The sequence below is a fragment of the Odocoileus virginianus genome, chromosome 10 (genome assembly GCF_023699985.2).
Source record: "Odocoileus virginianus isolate 20LAN1187 ecotype Illinois chromosome 10, Ovbor_1.2, whole genome shotgun sequence".
Classification (NCBI taxonomy): domain Eukaryota; kingdom Metazoa; phylum Chordata; class Mammalia; order Artiodactyla; family Cervidae; genus Odocoileus; species Odocoileus virginianus.
This window is the reverse complement of record NC_069683.1, coordinates 34,506,659-34,523,119: the sequence shown is the minus strand read 5'-3', so window position 1 is coordinate 34,523,119 and position 16,461 is coordinate 34,506,659. Positions and strand designations below refer to the sequence as shown.

Sequence of the window (16,461 nt, the reverse complement as noted above, 5' to 3'; positions counted from 1 at the left end):
GATGTCCGTGTGTAGAGTCGTCTCTTGTGTTGCTGGAAGAGAGTGTTTGCTATGATCAGGCGAAATTCTGTCAACCTTTGGCTTGCTTCATTTTTACTCCAAGGCCAAACTTTCCTGTCATTCCAGGTACCTCTTGACTTCCTAGTTTTGCATTCCAGTCCCCTATGATAAAAAGGATATCTTTTTCTTGGTATTACCTCTAGAAGGTCTTGTATCTCTTCACAGAACCATTCAACTTGAGCTTCTCCACCATTAGTGGTTGGGGCATAGACATGGATCACTGTGATATTGAAAGGTTTGCCGTGGAAACGAAAGTGATCATTTTGTCATTTTTGAGATTGTACCCAAGTACTGCATTTTGGACTCTTTTGTTGACTATGAGGGCTACTCCATTTCTTCCAAGGGATTCTTGCCCACGGTAGTAGATATAATGATCTTCCAAATTAAATTCACTCATTTCGGTCCATTTTAGTTCACTGATTCCTAAAATATTGATGCTTACTCTTGCCTCACTTCTGTTTGACCACTTCCAATTATTTACCTTGATTCATGGACCTAACATTCCATGTTCCTATGCAATATTGTTCCTTACAGCATCTGACTTGACTTCCATCACCAGTCACAACCACAACTGGGTGTTGTTTTTGCTTTGACTCAGCTTCTTCATTCTTTCTGGAGTTATTTCTCCACTCTTGTAACATATTGGGCACCCACATCTCTCAGTGTCTTAACTTTTTGACGTTTCAAAATGTTCATGGGGTTCTCAAATCACTGAAGTGATTTGCCATTCCCTTCTCTAGTGGACCACATCTTGTCAGAACTCTCCACCATGACCTGTCCGTCCTGGGTGGCCCTACATAGTTTCATGGCTCATAGTTTCATTGAGTTAGACAAGGCTGTGATCCAAGTGATCAGTTTGGTTAGTTCTCTGTAACTGTAGTTTCCATTCTGTCTGCCCTCTGATGGATAAGGATAAGAGGTTTGTGGGTGGTAGGTCCCTCTGATGGTAGGGACTGGCTGTGGGGGATCCTGGTCTTGCTCTGATGGGTAGGGCCATGCTAAGTAAATCTTTAACCCAATTTTCTGTTGATGGGTGGGGCTGTGTTCTCTCCCTGTAGTTTGGCCTGAGGCCAAACCATGGTAGGGGGTCCTCCTTCAAACGGACTTATGCCAGGACTGTTGTATTCAGTGCCCCTGACCCCATGGAAGGCCACTGTCCACTCATGCCTCCACTGGAGACTCCTGGACACTCATAGGCAAGTCTGGCTCAGTCTCTTGTGGGGTTATTGCTCTAGTTTGTGGGTTTGTCTGCTTGATGGCTCTATGGTGGGGCTCACATGCCTTGCTTCCCAGGTCTGCTGCTGCCAGAGTCCCTGTCCCCGCGGCAGGCCACTGCTGACCCATACCTCCACAGGAGACATTCAAACACTCAAAGGCAGGTTTGGCTCAGTCTCTTGTGGGGTCCCTGGGTCCTGGCATGCACAAGGTTTTGTTTGACCCCTCTGAGCATCTCTGGAAGTTATGGGGTTTGATTCTAAATGTGATTTTTCCCCTCCTACCCTTGTTGAGGCTTCTCCTTTGCCCTTGGATGTGGGGTCTTTTTTGGGTAGGATCCAACATTCTCCTGTCAATGATTGTTCAGCAGTTAGCTGCAGTTTTGGAGTTCTCAGAGAAGATGAGCGCATATCCTTCTACTCTGCCATCTTTTAGGTGCCTTCCTTTCCTCACTTTTTAGTCATTAGGGAAATGCAAATTCAAATGGTTTATCATGAATAATAATGTCATTAAATCAGTGATTTATCATTTATCATAAATGGCTAAAATGAGATATAATTTTAAGTCCCTAGAATAGTTATAATAGAAAACATGTGCTGTGCTATGTTTAGTCGCTCAGTCATATCCAACTCTTTGTGGCCCCATGGACTGCAGACCTCCAGGTTCCTCTGTCCATGGAGATTTTCCAGGAAAGAATACTGGAGAGGGTTGCCATGCCCTCCTCCAGGGGATTTTTCTAACCCAGGAATCGAACCCAGGTCTTCCACATCGCAGACCAATGCTTTACTGACTGCCACCACGGAAGCACAATAAAAAACATGGGCAGTAGCAAATGTTGGTGAGGATGTGTAGGAATTGAAATTCTCAGTAAAATGGTCCAGCCACTTTGAATAACAATTCATCAAAAAGTTAAACATACAGTTATTGTATGGCCCAGCAATTTCACTCCTACATATATAGCAGAGATGAAAATATGTGCCCACACAAAAACTGGAATGTTAATGTTCAGACGCAAGCATTTTTCATAATAGCTAGAAATGGAAACAAACCAAATGCCTATCAACTGATAAACAGATAAGTAAAATGATGTATCTGTAGAATAGAATACTATTCAGCCATAAAAATGAAGTATTTGTATATGCTACCAGGTGGATGAACCTTGAAAACATTATGGTAAGTGAAAGAAGTCAGTCACGTGTTGTATGACTCCGTTTATATGAGATATCCAGAATAGGGACATCCACAGAGACAAAGTAGATTAGTGATTGTCTAGGGCTCAGGATGGGGGTTGGGAGAGTGACTGCTAATTGGCTCAGCGTTCCTTTTGGGATGATTAAAAAGTTCTAAGGTTGACTGTAATGATGTTTGTACACTTCTATGAATATACTAAAAACTACTGAATTACAAATGTAAGAGAACGAAAAAAAAGGGAAGAACAGTAAATGCAAAGGCCCTGGGGCCACATGAGGTAAGTGTGTTTGAAGAGGAAACAGCCAACATGGCTGAAGAGTGAGAAAAAGAGTCTGGTAGGGGACAGTTCACAGAGGCCCTTGATTTTATTCTAAGGCCTCTTAAGGCAGTTCGAATTCTGAGGCACACAGTGACATCCAAACTAGTCTCCTCAAACGTCACCACCTTTCTGGAGGGTAATGTCTTTGCCCCCTTGCCTGCCAGTGACAGTTCATGAGGCAGAGCTCTCTGCTCTGGGAGCTGGCCTTGTCATGCAGTTCTTTACCTAAACCACACTTCCCTGGGCCCTCAAGGCCTTGTACATTAAAAAAAAAAAAAGTGTTCTATAGCAAAAAGAAAAGTAGCCAGTGAGTAATCAAGGTTGAAAAATAAGTTTGGTTAATAATTGATGAAAATATGTAATTTTCACATAATGTCCAAACAAAGTCAAGAGTCAAAGGTAAGCTCAGTAAGTTCTGATACACCATTTAGGCAAGATGTGCATGCTCTATAGGAGAACTGAGATTGTTGGCTGGTCCCCAGAGGAAAGGGCCTGATGGATGGGGTCGTGGCAAGAATTGCAAGCATCCAACATCTTTGCACTTGTTTATCTCGTGCTCTGTACTCTGCGGACTGGATGGCCGTGGGGTCCTGTTGTCTCATCCTAACAGGAAGGTTCTCATAGTCCCTTGTCCCGGGTGAGAACCAGCCCCTTGCAGAGACTGCTGACCCCTACCTTTGCTCCCAGGGTCCCTCCACACCCGTCAAAGGGAGGAAGCTGTGTTTCCTGAGAGCCTTATTGATGGCACGCTGTGTTGCCAAGTCCTGTGACGCCGGTGGGACTCCTCCTCGTCCTCCCTCCCCAGCACAGGAAAGGGCCTGTGTGTTATTTACGTTGTCCAGGTTTCTGAGCTGGGCTAGCTTTAGTCACCTGCCAGAGTGGTGGCAGAGCGAGCGTGCAGAGTGGAGCATGCTTGCTGGGGGAGCCACGCCCTCTGCACCAGCTGGGACTTTCTCACCCGATCTGATTCCAGCCATCAGACGAGGTCTTTGTGGGGAGAAGAGCTCTGGCCACTCTTTCCTACCATTTATTCTCTGGCTCACATGCACCCTTGTCACAGTCCTCAGGGGCAAAAGAAGCGTCAGGCTTTGCAGACCTGAGCAGCCCCGGAAAAATGATAATGGCTGTTCAGATGTATACAACTCATAAAGTATATAGCTTGTGTATTCTCTCATTAAGACTTCACAACGCGCCTGTTAGTCATAGTAATAGTCAACATCTCCTGAGTGCCCACCAAGTGTAGACATCACATGTATATACACAGATGTACACATACACGTATGTACATACGTATATATGCTTGTATATGTATATACACATAAACAATTGTGTAGATGTCATATATGTGTGAAAATAAGCCCATATATACATGTATTGTGTACATATTTTTACACACATACACATATTCTTTATAAGACTCCTGCAAGGTAGATACTATTCCCATTTTACAGATGAGCAAACTTAAATAGCTCATCCAAAGTCACAGTTAGTAGAGGCACTTGGAGAGCACTGACCCCAGAATCTAGTATTTTCCTCTTCCTCTGTAGGAGTCAGTGTCTGGGCGGTATCTCACTGGTTATAGAACTCACGCAAACTGCACCCTGCATCTTTTCCATCTCGGCGGTCCTGCTTACTCCAATTCCTGGAAACACCTGGTCTGCTGGTTGTTCAAAGGCACCTTTGGGTTTATTTCATGGGTTGGATAAAGTTCATTTCTGTGTTTTTTTCTTTTCACAGTGCCCCTCCACTCACTGAAAAGGAAGTCGAGGTAAGTAATTCCAGTGCTTTATGAAATTGAGTACTTAAGCATGAGTGGATTTATTCAAAACATTCCCTTCTCCAGCCTCTGCTCCTGACGTTTGTACACAAACATGAGAACGAGTGACCATGGAGGAAATATGGGCACTGTGATCAGACCAATTGAACCAGCCATTCCCCCACCCCACCCCACCCCAGTTAATGGAAGATTTTAACAACTTTGGTCAGGGATAAGAAGGTAATTGGAAGTCCCATATTTCTTCAAAGATTGTTTTCTTTAAAACATTACTTAGGTACACAAAGTCAGCTGCTGGGAGGCTGCAGAGTGACATCAAATTTATTTTAAAATTATTAAAATAGGGTCAGATTTCATGTTTCAAACTTTGGAAGAAGAGGGTGTTTCCTTCTGAGTGTTTCAGACATAAGCCAGTTCAGCCATGGTGAGAGACTGTGAGGGCAGCTCTCTCCCCTCGACTGATTCCCCGCAGAGCCTCCTTGTCTCTGCAGAGATGCTGTCCCAGTGGGGGTGGTGAGAGAGCTGGGAGGCATTTCATTCCGGTGAAGGGGTAGATGCACAAAGAGAATGCATTGGAGGTAAGAGAGTGAGGACCTCTGACAACAGCAGTAGTTTGTTTCCATGGCAATTATGTTGCTGGTAGAAGGAAGAGAGCAAGAATATAGATGATTCCAGAATCTTTTTCACTCCAGCTTAGGAGGATGGAAGGTTTTCCAGTCTTATAGCATGGTTTACCCTGATAACAAGAAAGCGAACATACTCTTTCTGAGACGCAGTGGACCACATGAGCAAAGAGAGATAGACAATGTGAAATACTGGCACAGATAGTAACAATTGCCTGGCACACAGACATGGCACTTACAGCCCGTGACACACACATGTCCGTCCTTTCAGCTGACCCTCTCATCAGCTCTGAGAAACAGGTAGAGTAGGAAGCAGAACAAAGGAGGAAACTAAGGGACTAAATGACTCATCTGAGATCCCATACCCAGTGCTTAGCAGAACCAACATTTGGATCCTCGTCTTCCGACTGAATTTAGGGCACTTTATATTGCACTGCTTTTAAAGGGGATAACCCAGGTACAGGGAACAAAACTTTGACCATTACTGGTAAACCTGACTGAGGTTTGGGCAGAACAGAAAAACCCCACCCGCTGACGTTGGTGGAGATGGCCGTGGGTGGTTTGGTTAACAGTGCGCTCCTGTCCTCAATGTCTATGGACACAATCCGTGGTCAGCACAGTCAAAGGAGCACAGGCTTTGCAATCAGTCTGAGGCCGAATCCTGTCTCTGCTACTCCTTTGTGGCCCCTTGAGCCAGTTAATGACCTCTCTTGGTCTCCATCTCTTTACCCATAAAGTGGACACAGCAGTTCCTGACGCAGAATGTGGTTGAGGGATGAAATGAGCTAAGGTGCATGAAAGTGCTGGCGCAGAGAAGACATTTGATACAGAGACAATTTCGGTGTTGCTCTCATCATCTCATTGAGTAGCTCAGTTTTTGGTTCTCCATCTGGAGATGTCTACGCACCGTGGACCCTGTTACATGAACCTCAGATGTTCAGGCAGAATCGGCTCACCCGAAGGGTGGAAATCTGCTACCACTTGATGCAGGCAAGGCAGATGAAGGCCATTGTTTCCTTCCTGTGTATAGAGTCCATCTGTCTGTCTCTCCTCTCCAGCAGTTTCCTACTAGCCCAGGAATTCCATGTGTGATGAACCCCAACTTTCAAAGTTCATTCATGCAGGCTGCATTTTTGGCATGGAATACTCTTTCCAGAAAACTTCTCCTAACAGAATCATACCTGGTTTTATTTAATCTCCTGGCAACTTCTAAAAGCTGCTTTCAATGTAGGATTTGGAATATTCAGGTAAGATGCCGATTGAAATGTGCTTTGGATCAGCAGGCTAACATCTCAAGTGGGGTTTCTTTAAATATGGTAGTTTCATGCGAAACCTCCAAAACTCACGTGCCATAAATCCTAGCATGAATCCAAATTGCTTACACAGTCAGCTCTGTTGGCTTGAGTTTATCTAAACCCAAATACAGGATGTTAGTTTCTTGACATTTAGGAAAAAGCCAAGTGTTACTGTCTTATTGTTTATCAGTAAAACACATTTGGTCTTCTGGTCCTGGGAAGGACCTAGCACGGACCTCAAGTTGCTGTTTCACCATCTTTTGTGCAGTTTGCTCCATGAAGGGAGAGTTTCACTTGTACTCGACTGCTTGGGGGGGCTGGTTCCATGAGGTGATGTAAATGCTCATGCAAAAAACTCGCCGGCAGCCTTGGTCCCTTCAGTACCTCCTCCTAGCGCTTCTCCCACACTCTTGTTCCCAACAGAACGTGTTTGTACAACTGTCCTTGGCCTTTAGAAATGACAGCTACACCCTGGAATCTAGAATTAACCAGGCGGAAAGGGAACGCAACCTGACAGAGGAAAACACGGAGAAGGAACTGGAAAACTTCAAAGCTTCCATTACGGTAATTGCAAAGCCTGATTGGAGAAGCTTTGCAGGAGGGACTGTCCCCAGGGACTGGGCCAGGTGTCCCGCTTTTCTTAGTCACCAAGGAGAGTCTCGTGAAATGAGAAATGGGGCTGAGGCCCTGAGCCAGGCAGAATCTTCCTCAGAGAGCTGAGAGGAGCTGAGACTGAGATCCTGAAGACCTGGTTACCTCAGGGCTGTGTATAAGGGCTTTGAGCCCTCAGCAGCTTTTCAGAAAGGGGGCTGGGTGACCTGGGATGACAGAGGGAGCACCTTGGGCGCCAGAGATCTGGATGTGATTCCCTTCCTCCGGGCTGGCCAGGTATATGGTGTCCACACTGGGCTTCTCCAACCCCAGAAACAGCTGCAGCTGGTGGCCTACAGAGGCCCCTCCTCTTGGTCAGGACAGTGCAAGTCAAGTCTTGGTCTGTGAGGACCCCAGGTGATGTTCCTTCTCCCTCCCCAGTCCTCAGCTTCCCTCTGGCACCACTGTGAGCACCGGGAGACCTACCAGAAGCTGCTGGAGGACATTGCTGTCCTGCACCGCCTGGCTGCCCGCCTCTCCAGCCGTGCCGAGATGGTGGGGGCCGTTCGCCAGGTGAGCTCTGCTCTGCCTCTTGTAACTGGGGCCGCAGTGTAAGCACTGACAACTGCAGACCCCACTGACTGATGTCTTCCTCTGGGCCAGACATCCTATGTCACAATTGCAATTGTTTCAGAGTATTTTTGGCAGACCACTCAACTCTTAATGTGCTCCCCCAGAAAACACTTTTATGCCAGTGATTAAGAACCCTCCTGCCAGTACAGGAGATGTGAGAGATGGTGGTTCAATCCCTGGGTTGCGAAGATCTCCTGAAGGAGGGCATGGCAACCCACTCCAGTATTCTTGCCTGGAGAATCCTAAGGACAGAGGAACCTGGGAGGCTACAGTCTGTGGGGTCACAAAAAGTCAGACACAACTAAAGCAATTTAGACTGCTGCGTGCTACCTTCCTTGGAGATTTCTAATGCATGTTGGCATAAGCAAGGCTTTGAGAAGTCCTGTAATGAAAAATCCTGTTTAATGTTACCTGTGTAGTTCTCAAATGTATTTGAATAAAGAACCACCCCTTCCTTTTTTTTTTTTTTTTTCTCACTATAAAATACCTACTCAACTCCCATGGAATTAGTGTTTGGCAAAACATGCTTTAGGAAAACCTGCTTTGTTTCATTAATCGTCCCCAGTAACCTTGGAAAGATATTCCTCAATAAAGATGTGATGTCTCAGAAAGGTAATAGCACTAGTGACGGGCAAACCTGGGATGTAAGCCCAAGTGTGGCTCCCTTGCAGCCACTTTGAAGTCTTGAGGCACACAAGGTATTGCCCCCACCCATCATGGTGTTGTGGGGCCAGATGGCCTGAGTTTTCATTCTGATTCTACCAGGATTCACTGTGTGACCTTGGGTCAGTTAACGAGCTCTCTGTGCGCCAGCTGCTCCAACTGTAGAATGCAGTGTCTGCCATACAAGGCTGCTGTGACACCGGTAAAGCTCCAGGATGTTGTTGTCGCTGTTGCTGTTACCATGGACCTGTGTACCATGTGTCCTGCTATGTGGATTGCATGGCAGGGGTGTTCCTGGGGCCCGGCCCTGGGCGGTTCGCATAGAATGAAAGAACAAGCCACAGGGCTGTCCCACCTGTGTTCTTCTAGGGAAAAGTCACCCAACGTTCCTGGGAGGCAGCACCCAGGAAGCTATTCCAGCTGGGAGCAGTGCAAAGTGAGAGCTTTAGGGAAGTGGCTGGTCTCAGCTCAGGGCTACAGGGACTTTGTCCAGGGTTTGGTCACTGAGCATGCCCCTCTGCAGGCAGGTCATGGGCTCTCTGAGTGCTTTGAGAGGTGTCGGCAGAGAAGACTCTTCGCTTTGCACGGTCTTTGCGAACGTGCTGCTCCGTGCACGAGCTGCTCACTCCAGCCTGCACCCTTCTCCAAGTGGCTTCTGAGTCTCAGTCCTCAGAGTCCTCTCTGGTTCCACTGGACTGGTTCAGGCACTCATCCTCATTTTCCTTGTTGCTCTAGCTGCCACCCATCTTGTTTCCTTCAGACCACTCTCCACGGGTGAACTGATTATGATACTCCTTTAAGACATTCAATGAAAAAAAAAAAAAAAAAGACATTCAATGGCTCCCCTCTTCCTTCAGAATGAGTCCAAACTCCTTATTCTAGCACTCAATTCAGCGCTAACTCACCTTTTTGCCTTGTGAACAAACCCAACCATTTGCTGATTCCTACATAAGCAGGATGACCTGTGCTTTCCTGGCTTTCCAGACAGTTCTGGTATATGCCTATTGCCCCAGCACAATTCCTGATAAGTAAGTGAAAGTCACTCAGTTGTGTCTGACTCTTTGTGACCCCATGGACTGTAGCCCGCCATGTTCCTCTGTCCATGGAATTCTCCCGGCGAGAATACTGGAGTGGATTGCTGTTTCCTTCTCCAAGGGATCTTCCCAACCCAGGGATCGAACCTGGGTCTCCCGCATTAAAGGCAGATTCTTTACTCTCTGAGCCACCAGGGAAGCCCATGATTCCTGAAGGCATCTCCTTTACTCTCCAGAGGATTCTCTCTGGAGGGGGAATCCTCACCTTGATATAAGCCTGGTAATGTCCTGCCTCTAGACCTTGGCTCTTGGAGTTCCCTGGCTGAACGCTCTTTGTCTCTCATGCTCATAGCTACGTGCCCAGATGCCGCCCACGCCCTACAGCACTTCACCCCGTCTCATGAAGCCTCCCCTGACCCACTCTCTGCAGAGAGGATTCTGTTCCTTCTCCTCTCCTGAGGCCTTATGGCTAGGCTTGTTCTTGTTCTCCTTGAGGGCAGGTGCCTGAGCCGGTTTCAGCTCACACCCCAGACAGCAAACTGTTAAAGAGTAGAGTCGTAGCCCTGTAACCTTTCAAATCCTGCAGCCCAGAGCCTGGCTCAGAGCAAGCTGGGCTGATGAGCTTTTCCTCTCCATCCCTGCAGGAAAAACGCATGTCAAAAGCAACAGAAGTGATGATGCAGTATGTGGAGAACCTAAAGAGGACGTATGAGAAGGACCATGCAGAGCTCATGGAGTTTAAAAAACTTGCAAATCAGAATTCGAGCCGTAGCTGTGGCCCCTCTGGTAAGGAACTAGACTCCTGCCCACTGCCCTACCTTGGCCCTGATGGATCCAGACTAGGATCACACCTATGGGGCAGTCCCAGGGCCTATGTCAGGGTGAGCGAGGCTTGCTGCCCCACCCAAAGCTGCCCACAAGGGCCTTGCAGCCACTGCTCCAGTGAGCCCTGGGGACCTGGAACCAGAAAGCATGAATGGCCTCCAAGCAACTCCTGATAAAAATAACCAGAGAAGCTGACTAGTAATGCAGAGCCCATAGGCTGCAAGAATTTAACCTTCTTTATGAGACTGACTGGTGGCTCAGCTGGTAAAGAATCCTGGCTGCAATACTGGAGACCTGGGTTTGATCCCTGGGTTGGGAAGATCCCCTGGAGAAGGGAAAGGCTACCCACTCCAATATTCTGGCCTGGAGAATTCCATGGACTGTTTAGTCCACGGGGTCGCAAAGAGTCAGACATGACTGAGCAACTTTCACTTCACGTGAGACTGACAGACCCAGACCTCACAGTCTTTTGCTTTGGGGTCCCTACTTTGGGCAGCACATGATAAGGAATTTGCATTTTTATTCTGGAAAGCATTGGGGATCCAACCAAAGATTTTAATCAGGGAGTTGCCATCATCATATATAGTTTAGAAGATTCCCTCTGGCAATAGTGTGACAGTTACATCACTGGGGTAAAGACAGAGACAGGGAAACCCAGGAGCCAGCTATTACAGGAGTCGAGATGAGAGGTGGAGTCTGGGCAGTGGGGATGGAGTGAGAGCCTGGCTAAAGGAGTTACTGCTAAGATAACTAGCAGAACTGTGGGCAAGACAAGTGCTTTAAAGAAAGACTTTTTTTTTTTTTTTTAGTTCTAGACAGATTGCTATAGAACCACAGAGGGCCACCTGATTTCACTTGATACTGAATTGCAGTGTTTTTTTTAATCTTTTATTGAAGTATAGTTAATATACAATGTTGTGTTCATTACTACTATACAACAAAGTGACTCAGTTTACACACATATTATATACACTCCTTTTCATTTTCTTTTCCACTATGGTTTATCACAGGATTTCAAATGTAGTTCCCTGTGCTATGCAGTAAAAGAGTTGCTATGTTTTAAAGTAAAAATAGGAGTTATCCAGACTAGAGGGGGAAATACACTCCAGGTGGAGGAAACAGCATGTGCAAAGATGTGGGGGTTGGGGTGAGAAGACTCTGAAACAAACCGTCTTATGTTTGGTTGTGGTGTTGGAGTGTGTCAGTGACAGGCTGAAGGTAAGACTTGTTAGACCTGGGCCACATGCCAGGCCCTGAGAACAATCTGGGTGTTTGCCCCGCAGGCAATGAGGAGACACCCGTGAGTTTACTCCAGCTGCCATAGTCAGATCTTATTTTTAGAACATTGCTCTGACTTCAGAGTGGATGATGTATTAGGAGTGGATGTTGGGAGTGGAGAGATGAGTTTGGAGGCTTTGCTGCAGTCCAAGGGGAGGAGGATGGTGCTTGGGAGCTGCCAGGGTTTGAGCTCTGGCTGATGAGGGTGGTGTTCGCAGGAGAAAACAGACCTTTTAGTGACAGGAATCCCTGTGGAATGCAAACATCCGTGTTACCAAGAGCAGGAGGAGGGAAAGTATAACAGATGGAGAAACCTTTATAAACAGGAGGTTTCATAAGTTTCCTGGGGAATATCAGTGATACTTCCCAGAGTCCGAAGGCAGCACACACTCACTCCAGACCGTCTGTTTTGGATCTTGGCAGCAAGACTCCTGACCCACATGCATCTGGGCCTCTAACAAACCTCTCTCTGTCAGTATTGGAAGTTGGAGAAGCTGCCACAAAAGAAATCCTAACACGCAGGTGCTTGCATTATTGTCCTGCAAGGTGCAAGGTCTCATGCAAACCACCTTACCCACAGTTGGTGGAATGAGCACAGTCGCCCATGAGTCTCATCCATCAGTTCTATAGACACTTATTGAGTACCTCAGATGTGTGCCATGTGATACTGGACTAGAGAGGTGAAGGGTAGCCTGCGCCTGACCCAAGGGAGCTCCCAGCCTGTGGTGAGGGCAGGGCAGGGTAAGTGGTGCCATGACAGAAGAAAGCAGACTTTATGGGGAGCACATGGCAGAGAACCACGTTCAGTCTGGGGGCACAAGAAAGTGCTTACGTTAAGACGGGAGCCGGTAGCTGAGTGTTGAATGGTGAATGTGTGGTTTTCACAATCTGGTTCCACTCCACTGTTTTTCCAAGCTACACTTCAGTTTGGGCTGGTACAGAGGGGCCAGACATACCCATCAGCTGCCCTGTGACCATTCCCTGATGGTGCTTGTTCCTTAAGATTTTATATGACTTCTTTGTTACATATGTAATCTTTCTTTATGCCTGAGACTCTGAAGACTACAGGGCAAGAAAAATATCTCTGATTTCAAGAAAGGTGATACACATTCAAAAGAAAAAAATAACATCTATTTTTTTTCTGAATGTGAAACTTGCCAGTTGTCTGCATTTTGGATTAAGGTAGATTCCAGAGGTGTAAATACTGGCTCAGGGGAAAGGAATATTTATAAGGTTCTTAAAGTAAATTATTTCCAAATAACCCATTGATATTTCCATTTAATGGGTAACAGTAATGCTCAATTTATCATACCATGGACAGCCCTGTCTTTTTTTTCTTTTCTTTTTAAAAATATTTTTTACTTTGAACCAATATTGTACCTCTCTCATAGTTTTAATTTGTATTTTTTGACATTCATTTTCAAATGTTTGTTGGGCCTTTGTATTTCTACTTGTGTAAATTCTTTAATTCTTTGTCCCTCTTGTGAGATTGGTTTTTTATTAATTGTATGAACTCTTCAAATACAAAGAATGTTTTCTGGTACTGCTATTTTGGCTGACTGGAAAACTTGAAAATCCTTTGACTACAAATACTTAGAAATTTCTGCTGGATAAAGTGAATCAAACGTTAGCCTAAAGGAATAGCTGAATCCACAAGAAAAGAAATGGAAATACTCAGATACAAGAAAAGAAAAGAGAACTGAAACCAAGCTGACCCTGCAGCTTCCTTGGGGATAAGAGTCAGCCTCAGCTATCTGGACTCTGGGCTTTTGCACTCACATGCAATCTGAGATGAGGCCTCAGGGACCCCACAGCAGGGAGCTGACTCTGAGCCTCCTATAGAAAGTGAAGACTTCCCAAGGACTGCATCTTTGGAACAGTCACAATGGAACAAATCAAGGAAGTTTATCTGCTTCGCCCAGGACTCTGATAGGAAAAAAAACTTTCTCCTTCCTCACAGGAAAACTGCAAACCCACAAAGTACATGCCATAACAGAAGAGATGATGCAATATGCAGAGATTCTGAAAAGAACATCACAATGGTGCTGCTAGGAACACTGTTGGAAATAAATACAAACCACTATGGAGAGACACACCCTGTGCCCAGGAAACACAGAAGCCTCTAAGTAAAACTTCACAGGAGATGAGTTGACCATACAGAATTATAAAATAAAACAATCTACCATCAGTGAGAATCATCAGACACCCAAACAATAGGACTGTATCCTAAACACAGCAGACAATAAAGCAATCTTAAAAAGTTTTTAAAGTTGTGCGTAAAATTAGAGGCAAAAAAGAACAAATCAAAAATATGAGAATAAAAGGATACAATTATAAAAAATATCCTTGATATGAGGAATAGAGGCATGAAAATTAAAAACTCAGTGTTGAGGGTGTGGTAGTTACTTTTAGTTCAGCTATTCAGTCGCTCAGTTATATACGACTCTTTTTGGTAGTTGGACCCTTTGGTAGTTCCTATAGTTGAAGCTGTTTCTCAGTATTCACATCTCCTCCTGGGCACACTTCTCCATCCCCTTGAAGTTAGGTGAGGCAATGTGATTTGTCATTAAATGTCAGTGGAAGGACATGTATCACATTTGAGCTGAGATCCCTAAGAACTAGTATGCAATTTGCCCTGTGTTTCCTTCCACCAGACATGATAATCATCCCTGCTCCAGAATAGTAGAAGCTCCATCAGCCTGTGTCCTGAGTGAGGAAATGCAGAGCAGAGCCTGTTGCTGACTCATAAGCAATGTAGCAAAAGCAAGAAATAAATCTTAGTTGTTACAAGCCACAGAGACTTCGTGGTTGTTCAGTTCAGTTCAGTCACCCAGTCGTGTCCGACTCTTTGCAACTCCATTGACTGCAGCACACCCGGCCTCGCTGTCCATCACCAACTCCCGGAGTTTACTCAAACTCATGTCCATCGAGTTGGTGATGCCATCCAACCATCTCATCCTCTGTTGTCCCCTTCTCCTCCTGCCCTCAATCTTTCCTAGCCTCAGGGTCTTTTCCAATGAGTCAGCTCATCGCATCAGGTGGCCAAAGTATTGGAGTTTCAGCTTCAACATCAGTCCTTCCAATGAATATTCAGGACTGATTTCCTTTAGGATGGACTGGTTGGATCTCCTTGCTGTACAAGGGACTCTCAAGAGTCTTCTCCAATACCACGGTTCAAAAGCATCAATTCTTTGGCGCTCAGCCGCCTTTACAGTCCAACTCTCACATCCATACATGACTACTGGAAAAACCATAGACTTGACTGGGCGGACCTTTGTTGACAAAGTAATGTCTCTGCTTTTTAATATGCTGTCTAGGTTGGTCATAACTTTCCTTCCAAGGAGTAAGCATCTTTTAATTTCATGGCTGTAATGACCATCTGCAGTGATTTTAGAGCCCAGAAAAATAAAGTCTGCCACTGTTTCCACTGTTTCCCCATCTATTTGCCATGAAGTGATGGGACTGGATGCCATGATCTTAGCTTTCTGAATGTTGAGCTTTAAGCCAACTTGTTCACTCTCCTCTTTCACTTTCATCAAGAGACTCTTTAGTTCTTCTTCACTTTCTGCCAGAAGGGTGGTGTCATCTGCATATCTGAGGTTATTGATATTTCTCCCGGCAATCTTGATTCCAGCTTGTGCTTCTTCCAGCCCAGCGTTTCTCATGATGTACTCTGCATAGAAGTTAAATAAGCAGGGTGACAATGTACAGCCTTAATGTACTCCTTTCCTGATTTGGAACCAGTCTGTTGTTCCATGTCCAGTTCTAACTGTTGCTTCCTGACCTGCATACAGATTTCTCAAGAGGCAGGTCAGGTGGTCTGGTATTTCCATCTCTTTCAGAATTTTCCACAGTTCATTGTGATCCACACAGTCGAAGGCTTTGGCATAGTCAATAAAGCAGAAATAGATGTTTTTTTGGAACTCTCTTGCTTTTTCAATGATCCAGCAGATGTTGGCAATTTGATCTCTGGTTCCTCTGCCTTTACTAAATCCAGCTTGAACATCTGGAAGTTCATGGTTCACATATTGCTGAAACCTGACTTGGAGAATTTTGAGCATTACTTTGCTAGCATGTGAGATGAGTGCAATTGTGTGGTAGTTTGAGCATTCTTTGGCATTGCCTTTCTTTGGGATTGGAATGAAAACTGACCTTTTTCAGTCCTATGGCCACTGCTGAGTTTTACAAATTTGCTTGCATACTGAGTACAGCACTTTCACAGCATCGTCTTTTTGGATTTGAATAGCTCAACTGGGATTGCATCACCTCCACTAGCTTTGTTCATAGTGATGCTTCCTAAGGCCCACTTGACTTCACATTCCAGGATATCTGGCTCTAGGTGAGTGATCAGACCATCATGATTATCTGGGTCATGACAATCATTTTTGTATAGTTCTTCTGTGTATTCTTGCCACCTCTTCTTAATATCTTCTGCTTCTGTTTGGTCCATACCATTTCTGTCCTTTATTGAGCCCATTTTGCATGAAATGTTCCCTTGGTATATCTAATTTTCTTGAAGAGATCTCTAGTCTTTCCCATTCTATTGTTTTTCTCTATTTCTTTGCACTGATCACTGAGGAAGGCTTTCTTATCTCTCCTTGCTATTCTTTGGAACTCTGCATTCAAAGGGATGTATCTTTCCTTTTTTCCTTTGCTTTTCACTTCTCTTCTTTTCACAGCTATTTGTAAGGCCTCCTCAGACAACCATTTTGCTTTTTTTTTGCGTTTCTTTTTCTTGGGGATGGTCTTGCTCTCTGTCTCCTGTACAATGTCACAAACCTCCGTCCATAGTTCATCAGGCACTCTGTCTATCAGATCTAGTCCCTTAAATCTATTTCTCACTTCCACTGTATAATCATAAGGGATTTGATTTAGGTCATACCTGAATGGTCTAGTGGTTTTCCCTACTTTCTTCAATTTAAGTCTGAATTTGGCAATAAGGAGTTCATGATCTGAGCCA

The 16,461-nt window shown here is 45.2% G+C and overlaps 1 protein-coding gene across 4 annotated transcripts in view; it reads left to right on the top strand.

The window, feature by feature from the left end:
* The window catches only part of IRAG1 (inositol 1,4,5-triphosphate receptor associated 1), a 132,608-nt gene that overhangs the window by 92,897 nt on the left and 23,250 nt on the right, over positions 1–16,461 (top strand). For all 4 annotated transcript variants that reach the window (XM_070473383.1, XM_070473382.1, XM_020911116.2 and 1 more), the window contains exons 12-15: positions 4,523–4,553; positions 6,901–7,041; positions 7,510–7,641; positions 10,043–10,184. In XM_070473383.1, coding sequence (XP_070329484.1) covers positions 4,523–4,553; positions 6,901–7,041; positions 7,510–7,641; positions 10,043–10,184 — 446 coding nt within the window. The remainder of the gene's footprint in view (positions 1–4,522; positions 4,554–6,900; positions 7,042–7,509; positions 7,642–10,042; positions 10,185–16,461) is intronic.